This window comes from Pocillopora verrucosa, chromosome 11, assembly GCF_036669915.1.
Source record: "Pocillopora verrucosa isolate sample1 chromosome 11, ASM3666991v2, whole genome shotgun sequence".
NCBI classification, from domain to species: Eukaryota; Metazoa; Cnidaria; class Anthozoa; order Scleractinia; family Pocilloporidae; genus Pocillopora; species Pocillopora verrucosa.
In genome coordinates, this window is record NC_089322.1 from 15059501 (window position 1) to 15075217 (window position 15717).

General features: G+C 38.0%; 1 protein-coding gene across 1 annotated transcript; it reads right to left on the reverse strand.

The window, feature by feature from the left end:
• Positions 1 to 581: 581 nt before the first annotated feature.
• Positions 582 to 14207, reverse strand: LOC131777797 (uncharacterized). Its single transcript, XM_059094140.2, has 7 exons — positions 14063 to 14207; positions 13838 to 13910; positions 8620 to 8668; positions 5249 to 5418; positions 4682 to 4731; positions 3627 to 4192; positions 582 to 3042 (listed from the first exon to the last, which is right to left on the reverse strand). The coding sequence occupies exons 1-7, from the start codon at positions 14089 to 14091 to the stop codon at positions 1979 to 1981; spliced, it is 2001 nt and encodes a 666-aa protein (XP_058950123.2). The 5' UTR covers positions 14092 to 14207; the 3' UTR covers positions 582 to 1978.
• Between the last annotated feature and the right edge of the window lie 1510 nt (positions 14208 to 15717).

The following is a 15717-nucleotide window of genomic DNA, read 5'->3' on the forward strand; positions in this document are numbered from 1 at the left end:
GGAAGGTCTAGGTACGAGACTAGCTGTCTCCTGCTGATGTGCTCATATGGTCATTGGAATTTGGGGCTGACTCGTCTCCAGTCTTCTTTCGTTGTTGTTGGGAAGGGCAAGGAAGATGGGATGGAACTGTACCACATTGATCGAAGTTTGTGTAAGCAAATTAAGGTAACCTTAAAGCCCAATCAAAAGAGTGGAAAATATCACAAGAAGCCAAAGAGAATTCAAAATAGATTTGATAGTTTCCCCAAATTTCGTCGCCCCCTAGTAAAGTTCATTCGCACCGAAGTATGGTTGCGTCTCCCCTAATTTAAGGTTGCGTCGACCTCAGCTTTTGACCTAAGTTAAAAAAAGATTTCAAACGTATTATCTTTCTTTGGGCGGACTAGGAAGCGGGAGAGAAGACGGCACTCCTGCTCTTAAGGCCTGTTCCCACCTCACTGGACGAAAAGGAGTACAAAAGCAGGTCTCGTCAAAACAAACACTAAATGGTTCTTTTAGGACCATTCTCAGCTAAATTAAGCAAACCCAGCAACCCCATAAATCACCTCACTAAAACTTACTCAAAAGACAACCACACCCGGTACCTTTGCGACGCCGACGTTTATTCATTCTTTAACAAAACCTATGAGCATGCGCATATTGGCTACTATTTCAGAGTGACATCCAAGCTAGTAGATACCATAACCAATCCACGTACATGAACTTGAAATATATGTTACAAAAAGGCTAAATACATGTAAGTCCGTAAGCATTGTAAGTAAGGAATGCGCTATATACAATGATGCTGTAATAGTCCATTTTACAGCTGTGTGTGTGCCAAGCCTTTGAACAGGAGTGAGGCTAAGGGTGACCATGTTATGATACAAACCTTGCTGCTTTTCAAGTGTAAATTGCTTTGATATTACGCTAACTAGATACTGGTCTCTATCACAACAATGTCATCTTCAGCCTCACTCAAAATCAAAGGCTTGGCAACTAAGTATATACCTGTAAAATGGCCTATTGCTATAAAGTGCAACCAAGATGCCACGCATCAGCTATAAATACAAACAAACAAACAAACAAACAAAGAAATAAAGGAAACGGAAAGATCGTTCTCCGCTTCAGCCACTAGTTAGGTGGTTAGATTGTTTAGTCATAGTAAATCGTTTCTTATTCTCGAAAAGGGGGGGGGGAGAAGAGGGGGTAAGGGGAGGGAAGGGTTGAACGCACTTCCTTACGCTATACCCTGCTTTTTAGCTGCAAGCAATTAGCGTTATATCTAAGGTTGCACTCCATAACTTCATGTCGATATAGATATTTTCATCACCCCCACGATGATCTAATAAAGGAAGCTCTTCTAACGGTAAACGACGCGAAATGCTACTCACGTGAAGGAATGTAAATGACGTGTATTCTATAAAAGAGACTTCAAGATGGCTTCAATATTCTTTGATTCGAACCTGGAGAACTGGGTCTTGTGCATCGAATTGAGGCTTCATATTCTAAACCAAAATCCCATGTCCTCTACACCTGTTATCATTTTGCTCTTTTTGTAATAAGAACGATAATAATAATAATATATAGTATATAAATTCAAATCTAAATCTATTCTTTCTAAAACCTAATCCGATATATTTCCTTAAACGTTAAATGGAGAGCAACGCATTGTATCTGTGAAGTGTTACACTTTCATTAAGCGATGTTTAGATATACTTTTTAAGCTAGCTTACATTATCATTTTAGAATGCAAAGCCAATTTATATAAATAGGAGATTCATTTTTAAGAAAATGTAGAATGTTCTAAATCATTGTCAGCACATAGGCAACTGCGCACCTACCCCTCCCCTAACCCAGCAATAGTCAACTGAAAACAACTGAGGGTTAATATAGGGTTAGGGGAGGGGAAGGTGCAGAGTAGCTCAGATACTGAAATTGATCCAGGAGTTTTGACTATGGCGTTTGCTCAGAGAGTTTCCCAAGGGTCATGAAAGCCTAACTAGTCCGTTATCTCTTGTTTTACACTAGTTTCGCATTCAGATCCCATGTTGAGCAACGCCTCAGGCGAATTAAATCCTCCAGTCTCCTCAGTTTCCATATCTTGGCTCGTCCCAGGGAAAAGATCTTCTCGCAAATCCTCTTTCGCGTCACCCTCTTTCGCACCAGATTCTTCGGCTGTTACTTCGTTTTCGGTCGGCCCCGATCCATTTTCTTCGGCATCAGCAGCCTCCTTCTGTGTCTTATCATCGGAAGGCGAGCTGTTTTCGGAGATGCTCGACAATGTTGCCGACGGTGTACTCGGGCCCTTTTGTTTGGCGTGCCATCGTTTATGTTTGTTGAAGTTCGACGGGTCACTAAATTTCCTCGGGCACTCCTTGCACTTAAACGGTCGGTCGCCAGTGTGAACTCGGACGTGGATTTTTAAACTACTAGAGCTGAAGAAAGTTTTGTTACAATGCTCACACTTGTACTTCTTTTCACCGGTGTGCTTAAGAAGGTGTGACTTGAGAGAAGTGTACTTGGTGAAGCTGGAATTGCACTCCTCGCACGAATAATTCTTTCCTGTGCGGGCTACCTTACCTCCCCGCTCTTCTACGTAAGCGTCATTGAGCTCAATATCACCTCCAACCAGTTGTGTACCTTCTTGAAATTCACACACATGCAGTCGCAGTTCCTCTGCTTCGTAGAAAGTAGCACTGCACCTTGAGCAACTGTAGGGCTTCTCCGAATTATCTTCTTGAGTATGCGACAACAAGTGCACTTTAAGCCGATCGCCTCTCGTGTACTGCTTCCCGCAGAAGTGACACACGTGCGGTTTCTGACCACTGTGACGTAGCATGTGACGTTTTAGATCCACGGCTTGCGTGAAGCGGCGGGAACAAACGTGACACTCGAACGGCCGCGCACCCGTGTGCACCAGAAGATGGCGTTTTAAACGGCTAGAGAACGAAAACTCTTTGTCACACTTTTTACATCTGTAAACCTTCTGACCAGAGGAAGTCACAAACTCTTCTGTAAGTTCTTCTTCTGTAAGGCCAGTTTCCTTTGCACGCACGGGTCGACCTACATAAAAAAACAAATGGCGAATCGTAAGGAAATATTATATTTTACTTCTAGACGTATAATCCTTTCAACTCTTTTTTAAGCAATACCTCAGAAGTTTCACTGGACGCTCCGTTTATTTATTGGACTCTAGAGACATTTTAAAGGAAAATAAAACACCCTTAAGAAATTCGGATCAACGTTGGTATGTGAACAACTGTACACCATCCCCTCCCCTAACCCAACATTAACCCCACCTTGTTATCATTTGACTGTTACTGAGTCAGGGGAGGGGTAGGTGCACAATTGTTCAGATACTGACATGGATCCAAAAAGGATTGATCCAAAATTTGTATGACAAAATGTCTGGGTTTTAGTAAAATACTTTCGATAATCCATAGTAAAAATTTCCCTGTTCTGTTGCTTTGCCAATCGAAAATAATCTTTTTGACTGTGCAGCGCCGTGTAAGAATTTTTTAATAAGCTACAAAGGTAACGCAATTATGAAGAAGAGAGGAGAAAATAAAAGGATGCCATTTCTAGATGGCTTAAGGACAGAGCGTTCGGTGGAAAGCTTGTTTGATATCTAAATACAAGACACATACCTCTGTCCTTAAGATGCACCACAAGTGGTGGAGGCTGTCCCAGTCCATTTTTGCTCCTCGTCATGTGGACTGGAGCCTGGGGGGAAGCAGCTGGTTGAATAGCCGTTAGTCCTCTCAGCCTCGTCCCAGTCCATTGTTGGTCGACGTGTGACGAGCCGATACTGGGTGCTGGAGACGACTGATTGGGGTGTTGGTGGGAAAGAACTGGTGCGGGGTTCACCACTGCTGCGGATGGCATCTGCGCATAGACGCTGGTCGCCATGGTCGGCGGGTTCACATTTTCGGCCTGTTCACTCACCGTTCCATTCCAAGAGTTGAAATTAGGCGTAGGTTGGACTACCACAGGACTATGCGAGCGTAGAGCTTCGGCAACAGAGATACTAACGACAGGGTTGGAGAAGTCGTGGAAATTGGAGGTGGGAGGGGCTTCTATATGAACAGGGAAGGATGATGGAGGGACGCTGTAAACTTGTTCTGGAACGACTACTGGAATATCCGGACTTACGGATTCTCCTTCAGAGGAGAAGTTGGACACTCGACGAGCGATCCCTTTTCTGTCGTGTTTCCTGCAAACAAAAAAATAAGTACACATTTAACCCTTTCAATCCGTAGATATGATGAGTAAATCTCCTTTCTTGCCTCCATTTAATTCCAAACCGGTTAATAAGAGAGTTTAGGGTGACATCAAGGTGAGGCAACTCACTTTCGCTGATAATTTTCCTTTATTCCTATCACCTGACAGCATAATAATGGAATGATGTTGCAAAGAGATACGAAAATTAAATCAGGTCTCTTTAATTACAACTTGAAAGAACACTTTAAGGGTATTTAAGGGTATTTTAGTCTTGGAGCGATTCTTTCAAGAGACTGTTTCGATGAAGGATTTAGAATTAGCGACAGAAACTACATGGCATCGGAACCCAAATAAAGAATGAGCAACATCCTATAGTTGAACAATCTTTAAAATTTCCTTAACGCGAAACCGGAATTTAATGACTTGGAATTTTTGGTAGAACAGGGAACGCTTTATCTACAATCTTATCAGATTAAATTACCTTCGTGTGGGACTATGAATGGAGCTATTCTCATCAGGACTGTCAAAAACCTGCAGAAAAACATAATGGAAATAACGTAGGTATTACTAAATACGAAACAGTGACTAGATCGAGCGAAAATAAGAACGAACGAACTGCTATAAAACAAACAAACGTCGAGGGAGAAATGAAGCGAGCGAAGGAACAAACGAACGAAGGAAAAAAAGGGTAAGTTTCTTAAGAAATTGTGGTATTGTGTCAGTAGTGGTATAAATAGATAATTCGGTTTATCAACTGAGTTGATAGTTTAACTTAGCCACCGTAAAGAGTTTCTAAAACTGACGTTTCGAGCTTTGGCCAGGCCTCAGAGCGAATAGAAAGAAAGGAACACACGAATAAACAAATTAATTAAAAAACGAGCGTTTTAACAACCGAACAAATGAAACAGCGAACAAACAACAAGGAAATAAATGAACGAGCGACCAAATAAACAAACTGCATAACGAACGAACGAGTGGCTTTTTTTTTCAGATCTATCGTCGGGCTTTTCCCGATCACACTTAACGGACCACTATCTACCGTCATTACCTCTCCGTTCGTAACAGGGCTGACCGCACTTGTCTGTCCGTGAGTTTGAAGCTGAACACAGTCCTTGGCTGCTTTGTGTTTCAGGTATTTCTGTAGACTGGTAAACATTCGTTTGCATTTCCCACATTGGAATAGGTCTGGTTCGCTTTCCTCTCCCTCGGACTCATGCCCTGAAAAGAAAATATGAAACGAGCTAGCAACTGAGCTAACAATACCTAAGGTTTCATGAGTTCAAATCCCGTACAGGCCTAATTTTTTTCAGGCCTTACTTTCACTACTGCTCAAGTAGTGTACATTACTGCGAGGATCACTTTCATTCACGTCTTTATCCGCAGTTCAAATATATGACTTTTGTATATTCTTAGCCGTTTACATTACCTAAAATACATCCCTTACGATACGTTACTTTCAATGGCCTGTAAGCAGCTTTTGCTCTATAATCGGTTTTACAAAGAACGCAATAAGAGAGGACTTGTGCCAATTTGTGATTGGATAGAGTCGTTCTTTTCTGACTTTTCTTTTCCAGTCAGAGAAGAGAGCGAATATTTAAGCGCACTAAGTATTAAATGCAACAGTTTGCCACTAAGAAATAGATGTATTTAATTTTGATCTGATTTTATGCCATACTTTTTGGTAATAAATTTCTGGTACTCGTTGAAAAGGAGGGGAAGCCTGGGTACAACGTTTTCCCTAAAATTTTGATTAACATACCAAGCAAATAATCGTCTCATGAATCTAAAACGCACAAATCAAATGCTATACGAACTAAACAGCGAATTGTTCGAACATAACTGGATAGCCTCCTGATAGCTATGGATTCCGGCTGGCTTTCCTTTGGCAATTTTAAATATCTCTCATTAAATGTCTGATCTATGATCGATCTTTTATTTTCTTCCATTGTTGGCTGTAAAAAATAATTGAAACCACTACAAAACACTGAAACAGCCTTCACGAAATACTAAAATACGTTGTTGTTGTAAATTACGAAATAAATCACTTTCTAATGTCTTTTCCAAGCAAAGTACAATAATTTCCGTACCACCTACCCCTTCGACAACCTTTAGGCAAGTTGAATACGTAGATCTTGGTTTTCTTTGGCATAATTACTCTCGAGGTTCTGTTGCGAGACACCGTCATTATCATAAACACTCATCTCTGACCAAGGCGATCGAAGTTTCACCTATTGTAGCGGACAGTGCACTCTGGGATTGTATTTCTACTTTCGTATAAGTTCGTGATTACCCGAGTAGAGGCCGGAAATTTAACCGACCAATCACTAGACTGTACGAACAAACGAAATCGAAGCCGAATGGTAACACGACTGTCTTTTATCCAACATGTTTGAGAGGTTTACACGTGCGGTCCAGTTTGTTTCATTCGTATACTAATTTTTACCATCTTTGATAAGCGACTTTGTTAATAGAGGTGAGTTAGATCAACCAAAGAACCCTCTTTAATTAAAGGTTGATTGAATAGCTTTTTTTTTTGATGGGGCAATTTTGAATAAGGATCGAAAGTCTTAAATCGATTGTTCAAATCGTCAACCAGATCCAGTAGCAATTTTTCTTTCCTTTGAATCTGTAACAGTGTGAAACAACTGTATTGCACTTAATTAATGTTACAGAAAGAGCGACATCTTTATTTTTGACCAGGCTAATGACTACCAAAAGCTTTGACTGGCAGAAAAGGACGTGTTGTTGAAGTTGATAACCTAATTCTCAAATTAAATTACAAAAGGAAAAAATTGGAAAAAGCGAAGTAAATGTTTGCTTTTTTTTTTAATTCGTGTGTATAGATCTATAAACAGGTTTGCTTATGATACAGACTAATTTCAAAAGGTCACAGTTATCATTGTTTCACAGGATGGAAATAAGAATTGCTAGTCATTAATGCAGGAGTAGTATAAACCGTATTAAATATAATTTCCTTGTTATTTAAGCATGGTAATCTGGTTGTATATGAAGTTTGGGACTCTCCCTAGGATTTCATAATGTAGAAAATAGCAACAAAGAACTTTTCTTATTACACATAACATCTGATTTCTCAGGATGGTGTAATTGTTAAGCATGATTAGTCAAACATTTCACACAAATTCTGACCATAATCAAAACTATGACAAAATTCTTGAACGTGATTGGTTATCACCAGCTTGATTTGAGCACTTATAGGACAGTGTACGCATCATGCTTGTAATTGGACAGTGTAATAGAACAGTTAAAGGGACAGTTAACACATCATACCTATGTAAGTGGACAGAATGCATCATGAGCGTGCACTGTTGTCTTGCATTTTGCCGAGTTAAGAGTTGGTTTTTTTTTATGAAAATGTACAACCAATGTATAATTTCTTTCTCAAATTTTGTCATAGTTTTGATTAAATGGTATCAGGACTTCATGTCATCTAATTCTGTATTTGATCATACTCACAATTAACAAATTGGACTCCTGCTTTGCGCTCATCCAATTTTGTTAATCATTTGTATGATTACAGATGGAATTGGACTCCACTTGGTCCTATTACCATTATTTATAATTTCTTGATGAGATACAAATTAAGTTTAGATGGTCTTAGTTTCCTAGTGTACCACCACTTAAAAGGTGAAAAATTTTTGTAATTCTCTGATGTCCATATTTTAGTTTTCCTGACCTAGCTTGCTTTAGTTGTACTTCAGTTGTAGGTTAATTTTGTTAGTGATTTCAGAGAAGGTTAGCTTGTGTGCTGGCTCTTATTGTTGCTGTGGCACTTGCAGCCAAGCCCCTGAGACTTGAGGTGGCAAGAAACTGTAAGGTGTTTAGCACTAGAGTTTAACACTGCTCAATGCAGTCTACTTAAGAAATTGTTAGAGTGCAGAATGCAACCATCGATTTATGGATGTATGCAGGAAGATGTTAAAGAAGTGTTAGAGTCACACAAGGTGATAGCGAAGTGCCATTCTAGTTTTTTGAGTGCTAAGCAAACCTTCCAAGTGCTTTTGATAACTTGATGGTTGAATGCTGCGTTCTAACCATTACTTAAGTAACATCGAGACTTTTAAACATCTTTTGTTTCATTTAGAAAAAAAAGCAAAACAAAGTGATTTCAGATTGCAACCCACAGGCATGGATGGAGTGTTTTAGCCAATTAGAGCATGCTCTTTTGTAAGCTTATGTTATAAAAAGTGTTAATGGATATGGCGCTTTTGAAATCCTTCATTATTATTAATTAATCTTATTGATATATTTCACATGGTCAGTTTAAATGCCAGCCCAAAATGCCGTAGCCGCTTTTGTTGCAGCTCCTTTGAGAGCCTACATACAGGCTAAGAAAGGGTTAAAAAAAAAAATCACCAAGTCACACAGTTTGTGATAACAAAATCAAATATTCAGTCTTACCTCCATTCCCAAGGTGAAACATGACATTGGAATGGTCTATTCCTGAAATCTAGAAAAAGTGGAAATGCAATTTACTTGAAGGCTGAAGACCTAAGATTCAGAGAATTGCAGTGATGATAGATTTGATCCAGTTACAGCTCAGTTTTTATATATATGGACCTTGATTTCCTTAGTAACAGTCCACAGACATCACTGACGAGTATAAATGGTTTTTGCAATGTCAGTTGGTCTATGATTTTAGTGGTTTTCTTGATATTTTTTACTTCAACATGATGTTTTTTATTACCCTATTTAGAGATGTGATTGACCATCAGGCCTTGGTTGTTTGAAGGTCGAATGATATTATGGATAATGCTATCCAGTGGATGGTGCAGTACATTTTGTGATCACTTACCAGCTATATAGCAATTTATGCGTAGGATAGCGTTATTTATCCCCTATACAACTATGCCCAGGTGTAAACATCAACAAATTTTGATGGGTAGTGGTTTGAAAAGGTTAACCGTAAAAATTTTCCTCCTATCACAATGCAAAGATATTAACTGTCAGCTGCAATATGGCCAAAGTTTTAACAGTTGGCCATAAGAGCCATCTCTCCCTTGAGACCCCCTATTTCTTTAGCCATTCATGTTGGTGGTCAGTTAGTATATATATTATATATAGTTACTATATATGAAAAACTTAGGGGCTTCTGATTGGCCAAAAACAAGTGCCTTTTTCATGTAACACAAGTGCAAAGTAACACTGACATGCTGTCTGCCTTGACTTCCTGTGATGGCTTTTTTTCATGTAAACTATTTATTAGCAAAAATTTGATTTCTCATCCAATTTTGTGTAAGTTGTAAATATTTCAAAGACTACAAATCTCACTTGCCCCCTAACTACCTTTGCAGTTTAAGTCTTCTTTGAAAAACTAACTTGTGCTTATTAACACCAAATTGCACTTGAAATTATCACCTACACTCATCTTATATATAATGTGACTATCACATGCATGTAACTGCTTTAAAAAAATTATGCTCCCCAAGGAGTTTTGAAATCCACAAGCTTGGAAATATAATTTCAAGCATTCTAGATATTAAAGAGAGTGCTTGCAGTTGAGAGGTCTTATAGGTGGCAATAGATTGCTTGTTTACAGGATGATGAAGTTATCCTTGTGGTGTTCAATCACTAGAACATTTCTATCCCTTCATACAGTGAAAGGGAAACTTTCAGTTTTTATTGTTGTTATTCACTGCTTACAGACACAATTTTACTTATTTAAACAAAACTTGTCAGCAGTGACGCTGTCAGCATTACATTAGTACAAAATTTATTGATCTCTATCAAATATGTCAAAAGTGTCAACACAATTCCATTGTTATACCTCCCTAGCTAAACAAAGGCTGCAAAATTCAAGATATTAGGTCAATAGGACTGCTTGTCATATGCTTTATGGTTGAACACCTAAATTTGTTTTTCTTTGTTGGCATGTGTGTTTGTTAAGGAATTGGGGTGCACTTGTGAGGATCATTTCTTTAACTGATTTTTATCCACAGGTCAACTGAAATTTAATTCATTTCAAGTTGTTATCAAATTCCTCTGTGGGAAAGGGAACCGCCAAAAATTTGCTGCCCTGCTAACCAGTGGCTTCCTAAGCCCAGTTGGTGGTGGCATCCATCTAGTATCTGGGTGACGCAGGTCAAAAGCTGCCAAAAGCTGAATTACTAATATTGTAGTTCACATATTAGGATCAATTCTTTGCTTAATTTTCATTCATAAGTCAAGGAAATTGTTACTAATATTATTTCTGTTAATTTGTTAGTTATTGTTGAACTGCGTTGGTTTATATTTATGCGAAGCACATGGTGGGTTCTTCATATCCTCGAATTGTTTCTCAACCATGTGAGTGTTCACATGGGTCCTGGAAAACCTTGTCTACTTGGTATTGTTTTTATATCATGAAGAGAAATTCTGTTTCGGTCACTCATGGAAGTTAATGGTTTAATGTTGCCTAAAGTGGTCCTTCACCTATGAGTGTTTGAATGAATACTTAGTGTGAGCATTCAAATAACAATTACTGAGCATAACTTCCAGGTTTGATTTTGACAACAATTCACCATTTTGAGGAAAGCCTCTGAAAAGTCGTGTCTTTTTTTTTTAATTTTAATTATTTTGTTCAGTTAGAATACCCTATGGTACTGCAAGTTTTGGGGATTTGGAGTTTTATGAGATGTGCATTGATTGAAATCTTGCAAGCCCTATCTATGTGGTATACAGACTTTGTTGTTCATTATACACAAAGGTATCAGTCATGAGTTGTCACAAATTCTAGTAGGCTAATGTATTCACTGAATTGAATTGAATTCAATCATGAACTTTGAAGTTCTTTCTATGAATAATTCACTGTTTATTAACACAGGAAAGAGGTTATAAGCCTACAGATATTAGAGATTGTCATTTAGATTCTCAAGTGTCAGTGGGGTGTAAGATAATGTTATAAATAAAAACTAATGATCCCTCTGTTTATACAATTGTCTTCTTCATTCTTTCTACAATACTTTGTTCAGGGAAAGGTTACTTGCTGTCAAGCCCTCAAATCATTGGGAATAAAAGTTTTGCACAACCAGTTGTGCATATTATTGATTTCAAAACAGAACCAGAACTTTTATTGATGTTTCTCTTTCACTTGGGGTGGACTGTTCTTTTTAAATAATCCAATATTATTTTACTATAATAACTTTTCACCTTACATTGATAATCCTGTTAAGTTCTGATGTCTGTGCAATTTTTGCTTCAGAAATTACATTTTTGTCATTACTGATATGAAAACTAGATGTAATCTGGTAATGAGACCCAGGTGGCAGGCTATTCTAGATTTTTCTGTCTCACAAGGGACTCTCAAACCATATTAAAGTTAAAATATGCAGACTTATCCTCATGGGGAAGATGGTCATTAGTTGCAAAGAAAAATTTAAAGTGTGGGTAGTTCGCCAAGAAGAAGAAAGAAACACAACTGAGTACACCAAAAAAGTCTTAAATTTCTGTAATTTCCATTTCTTAACTTACCACATGTTAATCTTCCTACAAGAAAAAAAGAAATAAAAGCAACATCCACAAGTCCTGGGTGCAAGAGGCTAAACGATAGACCTAGAAGTCTAGACAATTTTGCAAATATACAGACAGGGCTTTACGTGTGATAGTAATCCTTTTTGCGTAAGCACTTGAACTTACATAGGATAAATTCTCTGTCTATAGCTGCACTTTTTCTGACAAGAATCAATCTTATCAAAACAGAAATTACATGTAGTTAACACACCCACTCTAATAGAGCTACATCAATACAGAGACAGAGACATAAACAATTCACTGCAGTTGAAGTTGACATAAACAATTTAAGATGTATGTTTATATTCCAAGACCTGACATGTAAAACTTGACATTTATTCTGTAGTATTATATTCCACAGTAAACCAAGATCCAGTTGCAGTGGTATAGTGGCATTTTTTGGTCTAATCCCTAATCAACACTCAAGCTGGCATTGTTGTTGTTGTTTTTTTCTTATCCTCTAAAATGCAAAAACTAGAGCTTCAAAATGTGGAAAAAATTGCTAAAAAGGAAACATTGAAACACCATGGGAAATAATGACATAAACCAAAACTTGAGAACTCTCTTATACTCTCAGAAGTAGAAATGAAATTTTGCATTCTGACAAGTGAGTTAAGGAGAGCAATTGTTTCCTAGATTCTATAATTGATATGTTTAAAATACTGCAAGGAACTAAGTAGGAAGGAAAAAAAAGTACATAAAAGCTGCAAAATTTCAGGTCGCACTGAGGAGGTAGAACATAATTTCTCAGAACCTTTTATATGGACTCTGCTATTTTGTAAACGTAACATCTGACGTCCAAAAACTTTCAAACTAGTCTGAGCCATAATTTATTTTCAGTATTTATACATCTGGACATACCATATCAGTATTAAGGTTGCAAACAACATTTAATGCGATAACAACAAAATATAAAATGTGCTTCACGAGTTTAACGCTAAGATTGGCGTGTAAAAAAATATCCAAGATGCCGTAGCCTCCGTCTTGCGATCTGGGCAGGAATCACTTACACCAGCCCAAATAACAAATAATGATAATGGAAAGCGTTTGTCGACATACTTGTAGCCAATAGGACATTGACATACTTGTAGTCAGACAGTTTTAATGAGTGTCATGGCTAAGAACATTTACATATCGTGTTAACAAGGATCGAATTGCATGTGCCCTATTATCTTTAGAGACACACGAACAACTATATGATGTATTGTGTACGCGGAGATCTTCGCCTCGAGATATTAATTAAACGAGAAATGTTACCGACACCAACGAAAACACGTGCTTTGACTAAGTCGCTGCAAGTTCTCAGATTATTTTTGACCTATTTCTAAAATTTCTCTTTCTCTTTGTAACATCCGGAATTATTTTTAACAAGCGCGAATATTGTCGAATGACAGGCTTCCTGAGAGAAAACCACAGTAGAGTCTTCGATTTCAACTGCGGCGAAGCGCGAACAAAGAAATAAAGCTTTATTATGGTGTACAAGTTTATTGAAATTCGTATGTAAATTTGTACAAAAATAACAAAGCCCTCGAAAGCAGATCTAGTCAAGCGACAAAAGTGGTGGTAAATAAAAATCATGTTAGACAGACTTTCGAAACGCCGGTTTCTTACCGTGAACTATACATGTAGTACTGTAACAGCGAGTAATTTATTGCACTGTCGGTTAGACGGAAATGTTACTACAAAATGTTGCCCTCAAGGTAAAGCGATTGGTAAATACTGTTTCTCTGTCTCCTGTAAAGCCCTTTGACATTCAGGGGCTGGGTTTAATGGCAGTTTACCAATAGGAGGTATTTGAAATACGCCATTCATTTCACACATTTACATGCAAGCGTGCTTATCATCAACTACAAAGGACAAGCATCGTGTTTTCCCTAACGAAGACACGAAACTCTAAATTCGACAAAGTACCGGTTAAAATTGCTTTAAATCGCGAAAAGCCAAAACAGAGTACGAGTTTTAAGTTCTCCGACACCTTTCTGGTGCGAATTTTCGCACAGTTGAACAATAAAGTTACCTAAGCTAATCATGCATACCAAACAGCATGTTAGTCGAAACAACACGCAAGGGCCAGGCAGTGTTAAAACAAGCGACGCCTAAGAAACTCGGTTAAATTAAACATCGCTCTTACCAGCATAAAACTGTTTCGTCTCCCGTTCGGCTGCTCCTTAGAAAGCTTCGAAATTATCGTCTCCAAATTTTGTCTAGAGGAGAAAGCGAAATCATTATAATTACAATCAATTTTCACACCAAACACATGTGCGTGCTAACAATCCATTCAGCGAGGCGCCAACAGAAGTATATATCTTGAACAATGTGCAAGGCTTTAGTTAAGCTAAAACCACACCAAAATTACCCCTTTCTCGTTTCTCCAAATTCCCCCATCACAATCCCTGGTCGAATGGTCTTCGCTGTTGTCAAAGCATCAAATTTGGAGAACTAAATACGAGATTATTGTTAGCGGCGAAAGGTCAACACGTCTAATGCCTCCACCATCTTTGCATTCCTGGTCGTTCTAACTGGAACCCTGGTCAGCGGTTGCTTCTCGTCACGCGAACTTGACACGCAATCGACACAGAGAGGTGATAGACTGGGTCAAAGTCACGCAAACGTACCCTCCAACGATCACGTTTTCCATCGCGAGAAATGCGTTATCCTTCTAAAAAAGCTTTTTAAATAGTTACGCTCATTTGAGCACGGAACTAGTATCATCAATATGATAAAAACGTTTCTCCTGTTGGAAATTTTTGGGGCAGTCGCATGTGCGTGATAGCTCAGTATTTTCTCCAAGACAGGATCACGCAATTATTAACATAAATTAACATGAAAATGTAGTGGACAGATTAACACGAAAACGCATCCACAATGAGCGGTTTGAAAGCGCAAAATTCGCGACCATTAAAAGAAACAACTTATTTTTTTAAAGTTGTTCCGAAATTAATTTAACAAAATTAGTTTTATAATTACCGTTAGTGCCGCAGAAGAAAACAAACACTCCTTAGATCTCTTAATTTTGACCAGATTTTCTGGTCACGAGATGATTGTCAGCGACACGAGTCTCCGCTGTTACCTTGCGGACGGATGGTGACAAAGGTAGAATTAACTTTCAACATCGCCCTCTGAACAGGAAACTTTTGACATCACCACTGAACTGGCTTGTGAGATGTTTTTTACCCGCTCACGCACACAGGAGGTGACGAAATCACAACAACTCAGGTGATTTGAGCTACAGGGAAGATTCCAGAAACGTTGTCGTCTCTCTAACTCTCGGTATAATGAACGGAAAGCTCTCTTCTATAGTGAACTGTTACATTGGTAAAAAGTTTCTCTCTTTAACACCCTATGGACATTGATATATATATTTTTTCGAAAACGAAATCAACCGGTTTTGAAAAAAGTCATCATGAATAATTGATATTCCCAATTCATAATAAAAAAAATAACAATTGTGTCAAAAATTTGGCCTAAAGGTGATGTTTTATTTTTAAATTTTATTTCTATATTGTAGAGACCACGACGGCTTCGACGTTCTATTTATCAATTCATATTTCGAAGAAATGAAACTAAATTTGGACGAAATCCTGTCGGCTCGAGCTGACTAAAATGTGCTTTGTTCACGAGTAATTTGTTACAAAACTTTAAGTCAAATCAAAACTTAAACTAAAACAACTTTGTCGGTACCCCGAATTTCTCCGAGAACTCGAGATTTAACATTAACACTCGTTAATAGTAAACATGAAAATGTTTCTTCAAAATCATGGACGTTGAAAAAGTTAAGATTACATCAGAGACTCGGTGCACAAGAAAAAGTACAAAAAAGAATGTATAAAAAGCAACAACAACAACATAAAATTTGGAAAAATTCTCTAAACATGCTGATGAATTTCAATTTAAGATCTTTGCGTAGGTTTACCTTTGCAGGATGTTGACAGTCCTTCAGATGAAGTTAATCATAGATTTAATTTTCACTCAACTGTGTGAAAGAAAATACCAACAATTCGCAAACAAATA